Source organism: Ogataea haglerorum (genome assembly GCF_019207285.1).
Source record: "Ogataea haglerorum isolate 81-453-3 chromosome Unknown 81-453-3_NODE_1_length_915391_cov_96.871712, whole genome shotgun sequence".
Taxonomy (NCBI): domain Eukaryota; kingdom Fungi; phylum Ascomycota; class Pichiomycetes; order Pichiales; family Pichiaceae; genus Ogataea; species Ogataea haglerorum.
Genome location: NW_025065151.1, coordinates 348,284 through 367,428, shown reverse-complemented (window position 1 = coordinate 367,428; position 19,145 = coordinate 348,284). Strand labels below are relative to the sequence as shown.

At 49.3% G+C, this 19,145-nt stretch overlaps 10 protein-coding genes across 10 annotated transcripts; 5 read left to right on the top strand and 5 right to left on the bottom strand.

Annotated features, from left to right (window-relative positions):
• Positions 1-161: 161 nt before the first annotated feature.
• On the bottom strand, positions 162-479 carry KL911_000217 (uncharacterized protein; the record flags this gene model as incomplete). The annotated part of the gene is made up of 1 exon (XM_043197209.1): positions 162-479. The coding sequence occupies one exon, from the start codon at positions 477-479 to the stop codon at positions 162-164; it is 318 nt and encodes a 105-aa protein (XP_043056910.1).
• A 147-nt stretch (positions 480-626) lies between these two features.
• On the bottom strand, positions 627-1,382 carry KL911_000216 (uncharacterized protein; the record flags this gene model as incomplete). Its single annotated transcript, XM_043197198.1, has 1 exon — positions 627-1,382. The coding sequence occupies one exon, from the start codon at positions 1,380-1,382 to the stop codon at positions 627-629; it is 756 nt and encodes a 251-aa protein (XP_043056909.1).
• A 106-nt stretch (positions 1,383-1,488) lies between these two features.
• KL911_000215 (uncharacterized protein) lies at positions 1,489-2,712 on the bottom strand (the record flags this gene model as incomplete). The annotated part of the gene is made up of 1 exon (XM_043197187.1): positions 1,489-2,712. The coding sequence occupies one exon, from the start codon at positions 2,710-2,712 to the stop codon at positions 1,489-1,491; it is 1,224 nt and encodes a 407-aa protein (XP_043056908.1).
• Positions 2,713-3,329: 617 nt separating this feature from the next.
• KL911_000214 (uncharacterized protein) lies at positions 3,330-3,857 on the top strand (the record flags this gene model as incomplete). Its single annotated transcript, XM_043197176.1, has 1 exon — positions 3,330-3,857. One exon carries the CDS (start codon positions 3,330-3,332, stop codon positions 3,855-3,857), a length of 528 nt encoding a protein of 175 aa, XP_043056907.1.
• Positions 3,858-3,928: 71 nt separating this feature from the next.
• On the bottom strand, positions 3,929-4,984 carry KL911_000213 (uncharacterized protein; the record flags this gene model as incomplete). Its single annotated transcript, XM_043197165.1, has 1 exon — positions 3,929-4,984. The coding sequence occupies one exon, from the start codon at positions 4,982-4,984 to the stop codon at positions 3,929-3,931; it is 1,056 nt and encodes a 351-aa protein (XP_043056906.1).
• Positions 4,985-5,384: 400 nt separating this feature from the next.
• On the top strand, positions 5,385-9,227 carry KL911_000212 (uncharacterized protein; the record flags this gene model as incomplete). Its single annotated transcript, XM_043197154.1, has 1 exon — positions 5,385-9,227. One exon carries the CDS (start codon positions 5,385-5,387, stop codon positions 9,225-9,227), a length of 3,843 nt encoding a protein of 1,280 aa, XP_043056905.1.
• A 109-nt stretch (positions 9,228-9,336) lies between these two features.
• On the top strand, positions 9,337-10,323 carry KL911_000211 (uncharacterized protein; the record flags this gene model as incomplete). Its single annotated transcript, XM_043197143.1, has 1 exon — positions 9,337-10,323. The coding sequence occupies one exon, from the start codon at positions 9,337-9,339 to the stop codon at positions 10,321-10,323; it is 987 nt and encodes a 328-aa protein (XP_043056904.1).
• Positions 10,324-10,625: 302 nt separating this feature from the next.
• Positions 10,626-15,011, top strand: KL911_000210 (uncharacterized protein; the record flags this gene model as incomplete). Its single annotated transcript, XM_043197132.1, has 1 exon — positions 10,626-15,011. The coding sequence occupies one exon, from the start codon at positions 10,626-10,628 to the stop codon at positions 15,009-15,011; it is 4,386 nt and encodes a 1,461-aa protein (XP_043056903.1).
• Positions 15,012-15,089: 78 nt separating this feature from the next.
• On the bottom strand, positions 15,090-16,973 carry KL911_000209 (uncharacterized protein; the record flags this gene model as incomplete). The annotated part of the gene is made up of 1 exon (XM_043197120.1): positions 15,090-16,973. The coding sequence occupies one exon, from the start codon at positions 16,971-16,973 to the stop codon at positions 15,090-15,092; it is 1,884 nt and encodes a 627-aa protein (XP_043056902.1).
• Positions 16,974-17,156: 183 nt separating this feature from the next.
• Positions 17,157-19,088, top strand: KL911_000208 (uncharacterized protein; the record flags this gene model as incomplete). Its single annotated transcript, XM_043197109.1, has 1 exon — positions 17,157-19,088. One exon carries the CDS (start codon positions 17,157-17,159, stop codon positions 19,086-19,088), a length of 1,932 nt encoding a protein of 643 aa, XP_043056901.1.
• Positions 19,089-19,145: the final 57 nt, after the last annotated feature.

The following is a 19,145-nucleotide window of genomic DNA, read 5'->3' as shown; positions in this document are numbered from 1 at the left end:
ATGAATTGTAGCAAATTTAAGGAGGTGCATTTTTTAAATACCTTAATCTCAATGGTTAGCTCAGAGTATAAATTGTACACAAGCTGCCAATATGCACCAGTCAGCGCACAACTACTGTTTACTATCTAAAACTCCGATCTTGATGTATTAATACTGTATGCTTAGTCAAACAAACCGAAGCCCATGTCGTCATCCTCTTCCTCCTCAGCCTCTTCCTCCTTCTCTTCAGCAGCAGCAGCCTCAGCGCCAGCAGCAGGGGCGCCAGCAGCGGCAGGAGCAGCGGCAGGAGCAGCAGCAGCCATAGCGAAAAGCTTCTCCTTCAAGTTTTGTCCCTCCAGAGCCTTGGCGAACACCTCAGTCCAGATGTTGTCGACGGAAGCACCAGCAGCGGTAATCAGAGATTGCAGGTTGGCAGAAGAGATCTCCAACTCAGCATCAGCCAAGATGAGAGCAGCGTAAGAAACCAAAGCGTCAGACATAGTTGTGGTTGGTTAAAATGAAGGTTTTAATTTTTTTTGTCGATGAAAAAAACTGTGACTGTGAAAAATCATTGTCGTCGCGTCTATCGACGTGTGAAAGCCTCAGCATTAATCTCTATATACAGGGGGAGGCCTATCATGGCCCGCTCAAACGAAGCTCTGCAGCTTTTCGAGCCAGTCGATGTACATATTGTTTTCCTTCCAGGTGGCATAGGCAACCAGAAGCTCTCCAAGCTCCTCGTCCACTCCTCTCTCTCTCAGCAAGTCGTAGAACATGTCCTGCATTTCCAGAGAAAGGTTCTCAAACAATGGTCCGCTGTAGAGGAGGTCCTTCTGGTCGACACTATTGCTGGAGTAGTCCAGAGCCAAGTCCACGTTGTCAAAGGTTCTGACTCCATTAATGATGAAGTGATACTCCTCCGGGCTCAGATCCAAGTCGAACTGCAACGCCTTGCCGTTCTTCTCCAGAACAACAGAAAGATCCACGGTCTCGGTCATTCCCGCAGAAAACACCTCGTTCTGCTCCTCCTCGCCCCCCATCTCATCGTTGATCTGCTTATTGGCGTGAGTAGCAAATGTGATCTTCTGGATGTCAAACAGAACATGAACCTTTTCATCGTTCCACTCCTTGATCATGTGAGAGAAAGCATGCTCGTTCGGCTCAATAGCCTTAATATTTTCGTTCTTCATATAGGCCACAAAGCTTGGATCCAGGTCAAAAGCGTCATTCTTCTCGTAGTCCAGCTCCTGTTGGACAAGTGACTTAGCATCTGGTGCGTTCATTCTGTACACGCTGGTGGAGAATTGAGCCATTTTTGGAACCATAACCAAAGGTCTGGCAGCTCTTCTGGTAAAAGAGAGCTTGGAAACTGCAGGAACAACTTTGAGTGCTTGACGGAACATTGTAGATTGAAGAATTAATTTTTTTTCTTTGCCATATTATATATCGTCGTCTATACGTAAACTTCAGAATTCTGCCAATTTCCAACCGGCCCGTGTAATATGCTATTCAATATTGTAGCGACTCTCTCAAGTACTCTTGGACAAAGATCGCACTGCGCTTAAATCGCCTTTCGGAGTACTTGTCGAAGATCGCCTTGTGATTGTTTTTGTAGTCGATGCAGTTGTCAATGAGCACATCGGCCAATGGCCTCAATTGTGCTTCCGAGTAGCCACTGTAGAAAACGTGTTCCTCGGTCCACTTGCCGTGGTGCAACATCTTGCGGGCGAGATAATGCGCTCCTGCCGCTAGCCAGCTGGGAGGAGAGGCCACAAACCTGGGGTCCATGATGGTAGTCTCTAAAAAGTATTTGGCAAGAGTTCTGGTCTCACTGTCGTAGTCATCAGCTTTGGAGGTGCGCCTAAGGAACGACATAGGTCCCGGGTAGCCCATCTCAAACTTGAGCTCGTTGATCATAAACCTTTCTGCCTTAAGCAACTCCTCGATCGTATAGTCATTGGACACCATGTATGCCATCTGTTGCACAGAAGGGCAGTTGATCTCCTCATATTTTGCAGCAATGAATAAAGCAATGGCTCCGCATAGCTGGAACCGCGAAAGCGAAATGGCCCGCTTCGAAAGAAACCGGTCGATCAGATTGACAGCGAGAAATAGTGTCTCCGGTAACAGGTTGAAGCGAGCGTGCACCTGGACGATCCAATTCATCAGGGTGGCTCTGTTCTCCCACGTGATCTCTGACTGGATATCGGGCACGTAGTGGGAATATGGAGCGTATTTTATTTCGAGATCGCGCATGTAGTTGAAGATTTCAGGGCCGTATTCGGCCACCATGGACACGTCCCATGTATCCTCGTCCCCTGGATCTGGATCTTCACGAAAAAACTTCCTCACCACCGCTGTGAGCTCGGCCTCAATACTGGCGTCCCATCTGGGTGACATTGGCTCGACTTTCTCCTCCAACACTTGGAATCCCTCGTCTTCTTCGTCATCTGCATCTGTTGAAATATGTTGATGTGCCTTCACCTCCTCGTCCTCCAGAACCATGTCGTCCTCCGTTTCGTCATCGCACTCGTCCACCGCAGAGACTCCGTCTGTTTTGATTGACTCTGACTTTAAATGAGCTTCCTTGGTGGACGAAGAACGCACCTGTTTGTTCACCTCATTGCTGGATACAACCCTAAGTGCCCTTCGAGAACCAGTCGAGCTCCTTTTGGACTTGACCACATTCTCATTTTCGTTTGAACCCAGCGAGCGAACCACTTGCAGCCCCATTCTGAATGGTATAACGAATGACTGTAGCTAGAATATAATAAGGGGTGATTAAATTTGCGATCTATCAAATGAATGTATTTGCGGGAGAATGTAATCAAGCAAGTTTATAGCGAGTGAAGTATCCACTGCACGAGCAGTAAGAAAGGGCAGAAATGCAGAGGCCTTGGATACAGACCGCAAAAACAGATGGCTAAATTCTTGAAAAATTGGTATGTTTACAATATGTAGGGGGCTGTCAGAATCAAAACGGGTCACCAGGAATGTAAACAAATACACAATTTTATCTGACTGAAACGAGCGTGCAATCAGGCATGCTTGTTGACGTAGACTCGCCGTGTGTCAAAGAGACGAGCTGGGAAGGCCTTGGACCAGCAACACCACCATGACGCTGGCTCATACAAAAAGTAAAAACACGTACATAAAGTACGAAAAAAAACGACCTCGGTGAGGATCGAACTCACGATCTTGCGATTAACAGTCGCATGCCTTAAACCAGCTTGGCCACGAAGTCTTAATCGGCATCTTTTTTATCGCACTCATATATACCCATACAAAACGGCTCCGGTATTTTCTGGCCAATCTAAGTTTTGAGATCTAAAAACTTTCCAGCAAACAATATGGTCCTGGACGCTGTGCCTTTTTCGTATCAGCTAGATGACATAAATAGCACGATCGCGTTGACGGCTAGATACCAGTCCGAACAGGCTAGGCTGGGCTTTCAGAAGCACAAGATACAGAGAAACAAGCAGACCCAGCAGATGATTAACTACGCTCCGTCGCAAGGGTTCAACAGGCCAAGACATGCTCCACAAGGTTTCCAGTCCTCGTTTGAGAAAATGAATCCGCTCGTGGGGTCTTCGACGTCCCCGTCGCCGGTTTCGGGTTCCAGCTCTGATTTTTCGTTCATGTCGCTGGCTGATCAGCAACTAGCACAGCTCGGCCCTATTGGCCAGCCGCTCGCTCATTCAAGTACCGTTTCCTCTACGACGTCGGGCAAGGATCATATTCCGGCGCCAATGAGCGCAGGGTCGACGGGTTCCACGATATCGTCGGGGTCGGCTAATTCTCCGTGGAATGCCTCGTTGCTGGATTTGAACTCAAAAACTAGCATTCCTTTCAGTTCAACATGGTCACAGGTTTGGTAAGGTACGGTAGAAGGGAGGTTTAGGATGTACGGATAAGAAGTAATGGAATTGTACAATTATGAAAAAAAAAGTTAGGCATTCAGCTGCCACGCCGGTATGCCTCTTTTAGGTTGTTTCTGCTCGTCTCCTGCCGCGCTCGACGTCGTGGAGCTACTCCCGTTGCTGGCAGAAAGCTGCCAAGCCGGGATCGTGCGCTCGACGCTTTTTTCGTTAGCTGTGCGCTGCTCGTACTGCGCAATACCGTCGGAATTCACGTCTTTATCCTTTTCTCTGGACAACACGTCTCTGAGCGAAGGAATCGATGTCGTAGATGGGATATTCAGGTTGACCTTGGTTTTCGTCTCCGCAGCAGGCGACTGTCTGGACGTCGATTCGCTCGGAGGCGTGCTCAGCTGCGGAGCACCGGTGATACCAGAGGTCTTGATGTCGAACTTGATGTCCTGCAGTTGTTTCTCCATAGCTGAGAGCTCTGCGTTGAGCGTGGCTTTCTGACTGTCGAGCGTTTTAAGTAGCGTGGTCTTGATGTTTTCAATCTCGAGCTTGAGATACTTGAGCGTCTCCTCGTTGTTCAGGTTCTTTTCGTTGGTTTTATTGATGATCTCGTCTACTTCCTGCAGCGTTTCGTCGATCTTCTTGGACTTTGCCTCCTGCTTCTGGTAGAACTCTTTCTGGTCCGCCTCAAACTTCTCCAGTAAGCTTTCGACACGCTGGAACTCCTGGTCAATCGCAGCTTTATCCTGCTCCAGTTGGGCCTTTGACGGCGGCAGAATTTTCGGAATAACGTACCGTTTCACAATCTGATACACCCCATACGAGATTCCTGCCGTTGCTGTTGCCATAACAAAGTAGTCCTTCCAGTCACGCTCAGGCAGTGGCGGAGCGCTAGGGTAGTAATCGGGCACCGGCGGGCGAGGTGGCACAGTGGGCTGCTGTGGTGACGCTGCTTGAACCGCGCCGGTGCGAGCCTTTTGTAAAGCCTCCTCGATCTCCTGCTGGGTAAGACCCTTAGATTCAAGAAATTCGACCTTTTTGGCGAGCGGCGAATCCGCAATGCTCTGGTCCAAAAGAAACTCGACCGCACTGCTTACCAGCTCGGCACGGCTTGTCGCTGCTTGCTGTTGGGACATGGTGAGGAAGAAAAAGAGACAACAAAGTGGGGGTCGGCAAAAATTCCTGATTTGCAGTCGCAGGAATAAAAATACAGAAAGCCGATCGACGGGTCGGACAAGAGAGGCGGCTGTGAGCAGTACTGGAAAACGGGCGTGGGCCGCTATCGGCACCTCGTAAGCCTGCCACGCCTTAGGAACAGCAAAACAACCCCCATACTGTCCCTTCTGTGTCCCCCGGCCGCTATAAATAAATACTGTATCACGGCCCTTTTCGTTCGATGAAAGCGAATCACGAATCAACCAGCACGAGAGAAAATTTAAATCGAGCAACACCAACACACAAACTAAGCGTCAGGTGGCAAATAATTCCCGTAGAGCTTTTTAAAACTTATTTGTTAGTGCGCCATCGCGGATTGTCATGAATACCAACGAAGACGCCACCGAGACTGGACCTCCATCCGCGTCCAACGGCCATAGTCGCGTACTCACCGCTGCTGTGCGCCCTGCTGACCGCCAGATGTCGATTTCTGCGATGCTCTCGTCACCGAGCAGCAATCAGCCGAGCACCGAGACCGTGGCGGGCGGGACCGTGCCCTCGTGCACGGAACTAATGCACTCTTTCGAGCGGCGTGTGCGGGCTTTGGTGAAGCTGGATGCACTTTCCATGAATGAGATCAACCAGATGCAGCTCCTGGACAACGAGCTGAAGCTGCTCAGGGCCCAGGACGGCATCTATGTGGACCCAGGGCTGATCGAAGATCTTAAGACTAAGGTTTTGGAACTTGATCCCAAGATCTACGACAAACTGACCAGGCGCAACAAGCTTGCCGAACAGGAGTCGGAGGATTTGCGCGACCTCAAAACCGACCAGCTCAAGCTACTCGCAGACGTGCAACGCGAGGAGCAGAGTAAGCTCCACAAGACCATCGACCGTGCCAAGCCGATAGAAGAGGCGGCCAGCCAGCCGCTTATGAGCATTGCGCCGAAAAAAGTCGACGAGCTGCTGGTGGAGGACTCTGCGGAGCCAGCAGAGGCGCTGAGCGACGTTGCGGACACGAACGGTGACGGCCGTCGCAAGCGGAAGCGCAAGACCAGGATCGACCCGTCTAAGCTTGTGGACGAGGAGCAGGACGAGACTAAGACGAAAAAACGGAAAAAGAAGACCGAAGACGACACGGCCGCGAACGTGAACAATGTGGCTGGCTCGGACGACCTGGACATGGATGACGAGGACGGCAGGGGATCCAGAAGCAGCGTTTCAGTGAAAGAGCAGAAAGCCATCGACAAACAGTACGACAATGTGTACATCTCGATCTGGAAAGACCTGGCTCGAAAAGACGGCCCAAAGGCCTACAGGATGTACTACCAGATGGTGCAGGCCAAGCAGATGAACTTGAAGAAGACGTCGATGCTGGCGGCCCGAGAGTCGCGCAAATGGGTCGGCAAGGCCACGCGGTCTCAGAAAGACCTGATGACCAAGGCCAGACGGTCGATGAGAGAAATGCTGAACTTCTGGAAGAAGCACGAGCGCGAAGAGAGAAACATGCGCACGCGGGCGGAGCAGGAGGCGGTGGCGAAGGCCAAGAAGGAGGAAGAAGAGAGAGAGGCGCGGCGGCAGTCGAGAAAGCTCAACTTCCTTATCAACCAGACGGAGTTGTACTCGCATTTTATTGGCAAGAAAATCAAGACCGACGAGGTGGAGGGCGAGATGGGCGACAAGTCGCTGCTTGCTGGCGCCAAGCCTGATGACGCGGGATTGGACGGCGTGGACCTTGCGGCCGCTAAGCGTGACCTGAGCGAGATAGACTTTGAGTCGCACAGCGACGAAGTTCTGCAGAAGACGGCTGCTGCCAACGCGCACTCCGCGCTTCTGGCGGCGCAGCAGCGCGCCAAGGAGTTCAATGGCGAGGCCTCAGAACCAGATAACGAGGGCGAGATGAATTTCCAGAACCCAAGCAGTATCGGCGACATGAACCTCACACAGCCAAAGTTGCTCAACTGCACTTTGAAGGAGTACCAAATGAAGGGACTGAACTGGCTGGCCAATTTGTACGAGCAGGGCATCAATGGCATACTGGCAGACGAGATGGGTCTGGGGAAAACCGTGCAGAGTATATCTGTGCTGGCGTATCTTGCCGAGACGCACAATATCTGGGGGCCGTTTCTTGTGGTGACGCCCGCGTCGACCCTGCACAACTGGCAGCAGGAGATCACTAAGTTTGTGCCGGATTTCAAGGTCTTGCCGTACTGGGGCAGCGCCAAGGACAGGAAAGTGCTGCGGAAGTTCTGGGACAGGAAGAGCATTGTCTACCACAAGGACTCGCCGTTCCACGTGGTGGTCACGTCGTACCAGCTGGTGGTAGCAGACGTGCAATATTTCCAGAAGATGAAGTGGCAGTATATGATTTTGGACGAGGCGCAGGCCATCAAGTCATCGAACACGTCTAGATGGAAGTCCTTGCTGAGTTTCCAGTGCCGTAACAGGCTGCTACTGACGGGAACCCCGATCCAGAACTCGATGCAGGAGCTGTGGGCGCTGCTGCACTTCATCATGCCGTCGCTGTTCGATTCGCACGACGAGTTCAGCGAGTGGTTTTCCAAGGACATTGAGGCGCACGCACAGTCGAACACGCAGCTGAACGAGCAACAGTTGCGGCGATTGCACGTGATTCTGAAGCCATTCATGTTGCGGCGGATCAAGAAGAACGTCCAGAGCGAGCTTGGCGACAAGATCGAGATCGACGTGTTCTGTGACCTCACAAACAGACAGAAGAAGCTGTACCGGATGCTGCGGTCGCAGATCAACATCATGGACCTGATAGACAGCAACAAGAAGATCAACAACAGCAACGACGACGAGGCCCAGGGAGACTCGCTGATGAACGTCGTGATGCAGTTCCGCAAGGTGTGCAACCATCCGGACCTGTTTGAGCGAGCCGATACCAAATCCTCGTTCAGTATGAGCAGGTTCGCGGAGACCACGTCTTTGGCAAGCGAGATCAACGAGAACCTGCTGGAGCTCAACTACACCACCCGCAACCAGATTGAATACAGGCTCCCCAAGCTGCTGCTGGAAGATCTGCTTTCTCCGCAGTACGAAAAATCCTTAGCCGACAAGGCCAGCGTGCTGAAAAAGCTGAGCATATGGAATCCAGAGAATTTGCATGAGAGCGACAATTTTGCATTTTTGCGTTTCATCAACGAGACGCCATCCAGCGCGCGGCGCGCAGCATCCAGAAACGTTGTGCAGAACGCAATTGATCTGCGCTCGTACACGGGCGTTTCCAAGCAAGCCCGTGCCGAGCTGCTCAGAGAGATATACCATGGACAGGTTCCTTCCCACAGCATGTTTTACATCTGCAAGCACTACGAGCAGCATGCTACGGTGCCAGACAAGGTGTACAAGGACATGTATTTGAATGTGGCCCGTTTGGGAGCGTTCCCCGCTGCCTCTGCTCCGCCGATTGAGTTGTCGTGTTCGAGGCAGAGATTCAATTTCATTAAGCGGGACGCGCTTTATGACCCGGTTATTCGGCAGGCGATGGCGCCACTCAGTCTCAACGTCCAGTGGGACTTGATGCAGCGCAAGGTGCCGTTGGAGCTGTGGCCAAAGGCAGAGATGAACGTGGAGCCGCTCAACGCTAGAAATGGTTTTTCGTCGATCAGACTGCCGTCGATGAATCGGTTTGTGATCGAGTCTGGCAAGCTCGCGAAGCTGGACGAGATGCTCGTGGACCTCAAGAAGAATGGCCACAAGTGTCTGATATACTTCCAGATGACCAAGATGATGGATCTGATGGAGGAGTTCCTCACGTATCGCCAGTACAAGTACATCCGGCTGGACGGGTCGTCGAAGCTGAGCGACCGTCGAGACCTGGTGCACGACTGGCAGACGAAGCCAGAGCTGTTCATTTTCCTGCTCAGCACGCGCGCGGGTGGTCTGGGTATCAACCTCACTGCTGCGGACACGGTTATATTTTACGACTCGGACTGGAATCCGACGATCGACTCGCAGGCCATGGATCGCGCGCACCGGCTCGGCCAGACGCGGCAGGTGACTGTGTACCGGCTGCTGGTGCGCGGCACGATCGAGGAGCGGATGAGAGACCGTGCGAAGCAGAAGGAGCATGTGCAGCAGGTGGTGATGGAGGGCAAGTCGACGATTGTTCCGGACAAGAAGGACGCGAGCGACAAGAACAAAGACAAGAAGGAGATGGCGATGTGGCTGCTGGAGGACGGCGAGGACGAGCACAAGCGATAGAGGCGTATATAGTGGTGACATATCTACGTTCAAGGTCAAACTTCTAGAAAGCTGGCTGTGAAAGTAATATTTTTTTTAAAAAGCCACAAGTTCTCAAGCAGACAACATCATGGCCGAATTCACGGCAGACCAGAAAGAGGTGGTGGAGCGGATTCTGCGTATAGACAGAACGGACTACTACAAGATCCTGGATGTGGACAAGACGTCGAGCGATGTGGAGATCAAGAAGTCGTACCGGAAGCTCGCCATCAAGCTTCATCCGGACAAGAACAAGCACCCGCAGTCGGCGGAGGCGTTCAAGAAGCTGGCCAAGGCGTTCGAGGTGCTGAGCGACTCGGCCAAGCGCAGTGTGTACGACCAGACGGGAGCTGACCCAGACTCGCGGGGCGGCCCGAGTATGTCATCCAGCGGGGCAGGATTTGGCGGAGCCAACCCTCGAATGAACCCGTTCATGAACATGAACGGGGGCATGCCGCAGGGGTTCATGTTCGACGACGACATCCTGAATATGTTCTTTGGAGGACCTGGAGGCGGCTTTGGCGGCAACACGTTCACGTTCCACTTTGGCGGGCCCGGAGGCGCAACATTCCAGGCCCCGCGCGGGTTTGGACAGAGGCCGCAGCGACCACGTCCTGGGACGCGTGCGGGTGGCCAGCGCGGAGAGGACAACAAGCTATGGGACATAATCAGCCAGCTGGGGCCGCTGCTGGTGGTTCTGATCCCGGTGATACTGGGCACGCTGTTTGGCGACAGCTCGTCGAACTACTCGAAACTGCCGAAATTCGCTTTTGAAACGTCGCCCGGGTTCAGCGCGGAGCGGCTCACCCCGACGCACAAAATACCGTACTACGTGAACCCGGCCTCGCTGGAGGCGTACAGCGGAGGGTCGGAACGCAAGTTGCGGAACCTGGACCAGTCGGTGGAAAACTACTACATCAACGACCTTCGAAACAAGTGCCAGCGGGAGGAGGCGTACAGAGACCGCATGATCGAGGACAGCTACGGGTGGTTTTTCGTCGATAAAGATAAGCTCGAGCTTGCGCAGCAACTAGAACTCAAGAGCTGCAACAGATTACGGGATCTGAACTTAATCTAAGGCTGGACAACACAGCATGCATAATTGTCTGGGTCAGACAGTCTATTGTGTCGATACCCACCCAGAGGACCCCTGTTGCGATGCTCCAATCATATACACGTATATGTCGATGCACAGTAATTCTTTTGGCAGATTGGTTAAGCTTCTTTTTTTTCACGCACCATTTTCTGCAGCTAGTAGTTCCCCTTACAAAATTCTAGCAATTGTAGGCAAACATACCAAAACGGCGCATCTCCACAGTGGTTTGACGTGTTTGTGTACAATTTGATCAAATTCGCGTTCGGAATCGATGTTTAAATACCATGGACTTCCCTAATAATAGACAGCCCACGCCGCAGTATTTGCAACAACAACAACAACACCAGTTGCCTGCGCATATCAAAAACCTCACCCCGGATCAACTGCAAAACATATACAAGCGGCTTCAGCTGCTTCGATCCCAGCACGGAGAAAATGCCAAGCAACTGCCTGAGTTCGCAGAGCTCGCCTCTGTTCTGACGCAATATTCCCAGTTCCAGAGACAGCTCAAGGCACAGAGCCAGATGTCGCAGTTCCAAAACAAACAAGGCTTCTCGCAATTCCCCCAGCAGCCTCCGCAACAGCACCAGGAACAGCATCAGCCCCACCCTCAGCCGCAGCCGCAGCCACCACAGGCCAGTCGGTCCGGCTCTTTCGGGCCCTCCAACATTTTCTCTCCGCCCCAGTCGCAGCTGCTCAAATACCAGATTGCCGCGTTCAAGAAGTTCATCCAGAACCAGCCGATCGAGCCCGAACTAGCCAATATCATCAACATCTCGTTCCAGCAGTACAACAGACAGTTTGGCGACCCCAACGCGTCGATCGTCTCGCAAAACAATGCATTCCTCAAACAGCAGCAGCACAAGCAAAAGCTCCAAAAGGAGCCATCCAAACAATCAATCCAACCGATGCAGCCCCACAAGACTCCGCAAATGCCGCATCCGCAGCCCATGGTCCACAATCAGCATATGATGATGCCGCAGCTGCAACAGCCTCAGCAGCAGCCTAATCAGACACCTGTTCCTCCGGCTCAACAATTCCCGGTTCCTACCCAGCAAACGATGGTGAAACAGGAACCTCCAAAGCAGCAGACAGCTAAAATGCTGCCTCCACACCCACCAATTCCTCTTGACCAGATGAGAGAAAAATACCCAGACGTCTCGAATATCATACCTATTCACGACCCACAACTGGTTGTGGATAGTTTTTCAGTGCCGGATGTATCAGGAGGTCTTCCATACGAGTATTTGAGCGATCCAAAGTCCAGAGTTATCATTCCTTCCCTCTATCCAAAGCCTCTGGACGTCGTCAAAGCTGCTGAGACGAAGAAATTGGTGGACCAATTACGCTTTGAAGAAGAGCTAGATCATTTGAAAAAACTGAAGGAAGAGGATGTGTCTTACACTTTTGAATACACCTTGATGTCATTGTTGCCATACCAAAAAGCTGTTCGAGGCCACGTCGTGAGCACTGTTTTCCATCAGAACTCGCTACTCACAAACCACTTACCTAATTTTTCCGCAAGGGTTCGTTCGATCAACACGCACGACGCATCAGTGGCACACGCTTTGTATAACCAGCAGCGAACAGTCACGGCTCTTTCGCAAAAGAATAAAATACAGGAGAGACAGGCAAATATACTTAGTGTTTCTGACGATTTCAAGAAGTATCTCTCCACCAGAAAGGACCGTCTTTCGAGAATTGCTAGAGGAGTTAATAGTTACCACGCCCAGACAGAGAAAGAAGAACAGCGCCGTATTGAAAGAAATGCCAAACAGAGATTGCAAGCTCTCAAGGCAAACGATGAAGAGGCGTATATCAAACTTCTTGATCAAACTAAGGATACTAGAATTACTCACATTCTGAAACAAACCACCGGATTTTTGCGTACATTAATACAGTCGGTGAAAGTTCAACAAAGAGATACCCAGGAACACATGGTTCACGCACATCACATTGATCCGCAATATACTAATACAGAGGAGGAAGACGATGAGGAGAAAGAAAATGCTGATTATTATTCTGTTGCTCACAGAATTCAAGAGAAGATTGACAAGCAACCGTCAATTCTTGTGGGCGGAACATTGAAGGAGTACCAACTCAGGGGACTAGAATGGATGGTTTCTTTGTTCAACAACCATTTGAATGGTATTTTGGCCGACGAGATGGGGCTGGGAAAAACAATCCAGACTATTTCTCTCTTGACTTATATCACGGAAGTGAAGAAGATCCCAGGTCCGTTTCTCGTCATTGTGCCTTTGTCAACATTGCCTAACTGGAATCTTGAATTCGACAAATGGGCCCCAAGTTTAAAGAAGATCAGTTACAAAGGATCTCCACAAATGCGTAAAGAGCTTGCGTATGATGTCAGGGCGGGCAACTTTAACGTTCTCTTGACAACCTACGAGTATGTGATCAAGGACAAATACCTCTTGTCCAAGATAAAATGGGTGCACATGATCATTGATGAAGGTCACCGTATGAAAAATACCAAATCAAAGTTATCGTCTACTCTAACTGAGTTTTACCACTCTGATTACAGGCTTATCTTGACAGGCACGCCTCTTCAAAACAACCTCCCTGAGTTGTGGGCTTTACTAAATTTTGTGCTTCCTAAAATTTTCAACTCCGACAAGTCATTTGACGACTGGTTCAACACACCGTTTGCGAATACCGGAAGTCAAGATAAGTTGGAGTTGTCTGAAGAAGAGACGCTTCTAGTCATCAGAAGATTGCATAAAGTTTTGAGACCATTTTTGCTCCGGAGATTGAAGAAAGACGTTGAAAAGAGTTTGCCTAATAAAATAGAAAGGGTCATTAAGTGTCGCAAATCTGGCTTACAAACTAAATTGTATCATCAAATGTTGAAGTATAATCAGTTGTTTATAGGTGACTCGGACAGCAAGGCCCCAGTTGGTATCAAAGGTATGAACAACAAGCTCATGCAGTTGAGAAAAATATGTAACCATCCATTTGTCTTCCCTGCCATTGAAGATATGATCAATCCTTCACATGAAAATAACGATACAATTTGGAGAGTGAGCGGAAAGTTTGAGCTTTTGGATAGAATTTTGCCCAAATTCCGTGCCAGTGGTCACAGAGTTCTGATGTTTTTCCAGATGACTCAAATTATGGACATCATGGAGGATTTCCTGAGATTCAGAGGAATGCATTACATGAGATTAGATGGAGACACTCGAGCAGATGACCGTACTGCACTGCTCAAGGATTTCAACTCCGAAGATTCTCCATACTTTGTTTTCCTTCTTTCGACTAGAGCAGGTGGTTTAGGACTGAACTTGCAAACTGCCGACACAGTGATTATTTTTGACACTGACTGGAATCCGCATCAAGATCTTCAGGCTCAAGACAGAGCACACCGTATTGGTCAAAAGAACGAGGTTCGGATTCTGAGACTAATTACCAGTGACTCGATCGAGGAGTACATTTTAGAAAGAGCGCACCAAAAGTTGGACATTGATGGTAAAGTTATTCAGGCCGGTAAATTTGACCAGAAATCTACATCCGAAGAACAAGAAGCGCTCCTAAGGCAGCTTCTTGAAGCTGAAGAGAATGAAAAGGATGAAGATGAAGTTCTAGAGGATAAGGAGCTCAATGAGATTCTTGCGAGAAACGAAGAAGAGCTGCAGCTTTTCAATAAGATCGATGAGGAGCGTGATGACAACTCCTTGGGGTATCCAAGATTGATATCCGAGTCAGAATTGCCTGAGATTTACAATCAAGAGCCAGAAATAACTGATGAGGTTGAGGAAATGCTTCATTATGGACGTGGAGCCAGAGAGCGTAAGATTACTCATTACGATGAGAATATCACCGAAGAGCAGTGGTTGAAAGAAATTGATGGCTATGTTTCTGATGAAGACGATGAGTCAAGACCAAAGAAGAGCCGGAAGAGAGGCCGTAAGCCGAAGGCTGATACCGAAGCTTTGGAGAACTCAGTCGATCCAAGCGGCGACCTAGCCGATTTCATTGATGACGACGAGGAGGGTCTGTCCAAGAAAAAGCCGAAGACAGCCAAACGCAAGCAAAAAAGTGGATCTGCTCGAAACACTGTGTCTCCTCCGGAGATGCGAGATTCTACACCACAAACTCCGTCAGGGGGAGGAGCAGGGAGGAAAAAAAAGTCTCGAGGTATACCCATCTCGGCTCCAATATGTCGTAAAGAGAATGCAACCCCTCCGGAAATGACCATGGAAGAGCGTCATACGTTACAGTTACAATTGAACGAAATCCTTGACCGCTTGTTGACTATGTCGGTTGATGGCCGGAAACTCTCGACGATTTTCCTTACTAAACCTATCAAACGCATTTATCCTGACTACTATGTGATTATCAAGAATCCTATAGCCTTTGATGGAATCAAGCGCAGGGTTCAGGGAGAAGTGTATTGGAGTTTGGAAGAATTCATCTACGACCTTCATCTAATGTTTGCGAATGCAAGAATCTACAACCAAGAGGGCTCCATGGTCTACAACGATTCCCGACTTATGGAGGATGAAGCTCTACAAATGTACAGTAATATGAAGGATGGAGCTGAAATTGATTTTACTGAATTTGATGAGCGCTTTGGTTTGAAGCGCAATCCGCCATCAGTCGTTGCAGGCCAACAGATAAACGGATCCGTACAGATACCAGGCATGGTTCAATGATTCAGTTATGATAATTAACGTGTATTTTAATCAGATAAGGATTTTACAGCTACGAGAGTCGCCTTTAATTGTTCATTTCTAACTAACATTGTCTTGGCTATCATCCTCTTTTTCCTGAGTATGCTCAAAACTTTCAGACGCCGCAGTGGAGATTCTCGTTGTTGAACGCTCTGCATCGCGATTCTCCTCCACTAGCAATTCGTCACTTTCCTTCGTTTTTGGCACACCGGGTTGAACAGTAGTCTCTTTCTTGAGACTGGAGATCGAGCATTTGGAATTGGTTTGTTCTTCATTTTTTTGGCTTGAACCACTAGAATCCGCATCATAAGACTGCTCGCTTTCAGTTCCAGAATCGTTTCCGTCTTCCTCTCCAGACTCAACAGCCTTAGAACAAGTGACGACGTCCTCGACAAAAATCCCTTCAGGTTTAGAAGCAACCCTGACAATTTCTGTGCCTTTGGTATTCTCAGGTTTATCCGGCTCTTTTGTCTCCTCTTTGACGCCGTTGTAGAGCATGGAAAGGCGGCTACGCGAGGATTTCAGACTCCTGTTGTCATCCTGCTTGGTGCTTCCCGGTTGGTGTGGCAAAGCTGTTGTGAATGGATCTCGATCACTGATTGAGGCAACTCCCAGAGAGCGAATTGAGCGCGCAGAACGTATAGAGCGAATTGAGCGTCCCGGTATTGCCTTGAACTCGGAGCCCAAATTATCTGTACTGGACTCGCCATGCAAGTTCTCAGTATAAAGGTGAGGGCCCAAAAGTTTGTCCAAGTCATGTTCATCCGATCCCCCAACGCTAGAGTCTTTTGGACTCTCAGTGGGGCTCAAAGTCAAGGTAAAACGTCTTTTGATACTTCCAAAGCTTAATGGTCTAATTCCAAAGCCGCCAAGACTGTGCCGACGTTCGCCTTGAGTCTCTAATTCTTTAGAGTAGTCAGATGACGGATATTTGTTTTCGAGGTACACTTTCCAAATCCAGGTTTTGGTTTGGAACGCAATGAAGACAAGCCAAAATAGCTGGATAAATCCCATAAGTGTGCTCACGACACCAATATCATTGGATTCTTTGCCAACAAGAATCAAGTTAAGGACAATATTGACAGACATCAGCATAAAGCAGCTGACGAAGCAAATGATTGCCAATACGAATAGGGCTTGATTCACCCTGGGAATCGAGAAGACTCGATGATACTTGAGTGAATATGGCACCACAACAGAGAGTGCTTCGACAAAGAATATAAGTGAAATTAGAAACACCCCGAAATTGATGTATTTGAGAACAAAGGAGTAGTCTAAAAGCGAGTCCAAGCTATAATCGGTTCTGTCGTAACCGCTTGACTCGTAGATGGGATAGACGATTTTGTGGAGGAACTCATTGGTATCCTGGTGGTGTTCATGTAGACGAAAAGAATAAGGCAGCGGAGGACGGCGCAAGGCCCTGAGAGGCGTTAGGTTGTGGCCAAACACACGTTTGAATTCTAAAATAGGAATTGTGCTGTTTTTGAACTCAAAGCTTTTGTTTTTGAAGTAATACTTCATCGGATGGAACTTGATCCTGACCTCTGCTTCATCTAGAATGAAAAGCGGATTAAGTATCAGTGCATACTCATCGTAGCTTTTGAGGTACGAGTTCTTTTGCATCTCAAATATTTTGCTTAACGAGTTGTACAGCTCAATATTATCCTTTCTGACCTCGTCGTAGTTCTCTTTGAAGTACAGCTTTCCAGAGTCAATAAACTTGTCGCCGTTGTTAAGCACTCGCACAAGATTCACTGCTGGGAGTTGGCACATAAACGTCGTTTGCTGGAAGATGCTGACAAAGTTGAAGATCACAAACATAGCTAGACAGCTGAGAAACCATTTCGTTGAAAACTGGACTCGTTCTGGCGTCCTCTCTCTTTTGGGAAGCACGTGAACTGCACTGAAAGCTCCTGACAGCTTACTCCAGCCAGTGGATAGCATCTGTATTAGTTTAGTTCAAGACGCTGAAACACAAGTTGTTTAAAAATGCTTAAGGGAGTTGCATCCTTCTTTTTTTTAATTCGCTACCGCCCATTTCGCTGATGGTGGCAGGAGTGCCGATGAATTTGCTTACGTCAAATTTGTCCTGTTATTTATCATCAGTAAGTATTCAATCGAAGTGGTATGGTGGCACACACTGCTTACCACCAAAATATCAACGACAGCGTGCGCGTGGAGCTCGTATACGAGAATTCTCCCGTAATCGCAGGGACCGATGAGCTTTCGCTGGTCTTGCGGTTTCGGTATATCGGGCCGTTGAACAATAACGCTGCCGCGAAGAGTTCCAAACAAGCAGAGCATGACCCCCCCGCGCAGAAGGACGGCTGGTTTGGCAGCCGTATTTCTTCTCAATTTTCCAATGCTACACGAGCACTATTTTTGCAACAATTGGACCCCGTGTCTGAGGAGGAGAACGATGTTCTGCAGGATATTTCTATTTATTTGGGCTATGTTCAACTTTTCGGCTACTACTCGATAAACGACCGGATTGTTGACGCCTCAATATTTGAGGAGCTCCAGAAGTCGGCTACGTTTGAAGGCCGGCTTGCTGGAATCAATGGGCTCGATATTACTTTTGATCAACACAAAAAGGGCCTCTTGACCGGCCTGACCACATTATTCCAGACAGATATGAACGACGAACATACCCATATCATTCCGCATTATTCCACAACACAATCCATTTTATTCAGCGACCTCACGTTCAAGCCCAGCCAGCTGAACAACAACTCAACCTCGAACAAACTAACGCGAAGCTTCTATGTGAACATGAAACTGCCCATGGATCTCGCTCCATCGTTCCGGTCGGAGGCAGTCCAGATCCACTACAACGTCATTCTGGGCTACCAATTGAAGGAGAAAAATGGAACATTCTCCAACAAGACTATGTTTTTCCCGCTCAAGATACAGCCATACATCGATAGGTTCGGAAGACAACCAGTGTTCCACCTGGAAAGACCGCGGATGAACCAGCGGCCAACTGCGCTGAAAAATGTCGACCTGAACGTTTCAGGTTCTTCCGAAACGCCTGTACAGCCCAGACACGTGCGGAAGTACTCAGAGCCGGAGATCAATGGAAAACACACTCGGAGGCCGTCCAACGCGTCGCTTCCAAACAACTTATCGAAGAAGCCCTCGACGATCAATATGGAGCTTCTTCGGCGTAGTCTGGGGACCACAGACCCAACGAGGAGATCATCGTCGGAGGACCTGCCAGAAACATTTGATCTCAGTAAAGACCTCGAAACCAGGCAGTTTCTTGCTCTGTTGAAGGAGCTGAACGACAGCGACGTGATGGATGCGATCAAATTACAGGAAAACTTTGAAAAACTGTATCATCACGGACAGGATGCGGAGTCGAATCCCCGCCAAAACCTGTTCAACATTGTCCAGGACTACCACAGCGTCCAGAAGCAAGAGTTCCTCTCTGCTGATGACGTAGCCGACATGGAGGGCCAGATTCCTCTCCACCAGCAAACAAAGTACATTGTGAAGCAGGACCATTTGCAGCTGGCAAACCTGAGTCTGAGCAAGAACATTGTGAGAGTCGGAGATTACATCACCATTAGCATGTCATTCGCGGATGCCCAGCTTGAGACCAAGGGCGTCGAAGTGCGCTTGATAAAGGACCAGATCATCTACAGAGACGAGTACCTGAAGCGCTACGAGTACAATGAAGTATATAAAGGCATCAAACACGGGAACAGCATGGAGACCACTGTTTTCCATAAGCCGATCAGCACGTTCGACGCCGAGCAGCTCAATGTGAATGTGCAAGTGCCTGCGACCGTGGAGCCGCAGTTCAAAACAAACTTCTTCCAACTGAAATACTTGCTGCAGATAAAGTTTGTTCTGGTGGATGCTTACAAGCTTACGCGGTCGCCAGAGGAGAGCGCGCAGAAAGGCCGGCAAGTGTTTGATCTGGCCTCGATCTTCACCGATAACAAGGGCTCTGTGCTCTACAAGGCTGTGGAAGGTATTAACAACGGACTGGAGTTCACGGTCCGCCTGCCGATTGTTGTGCTTCCAAGCTACGAAAACGATATAGCACCCTGAAATACTTTGTTTCACTGCCAACTTTTGGTGCGGTGAGGTGTACGCGTAGGAACACAA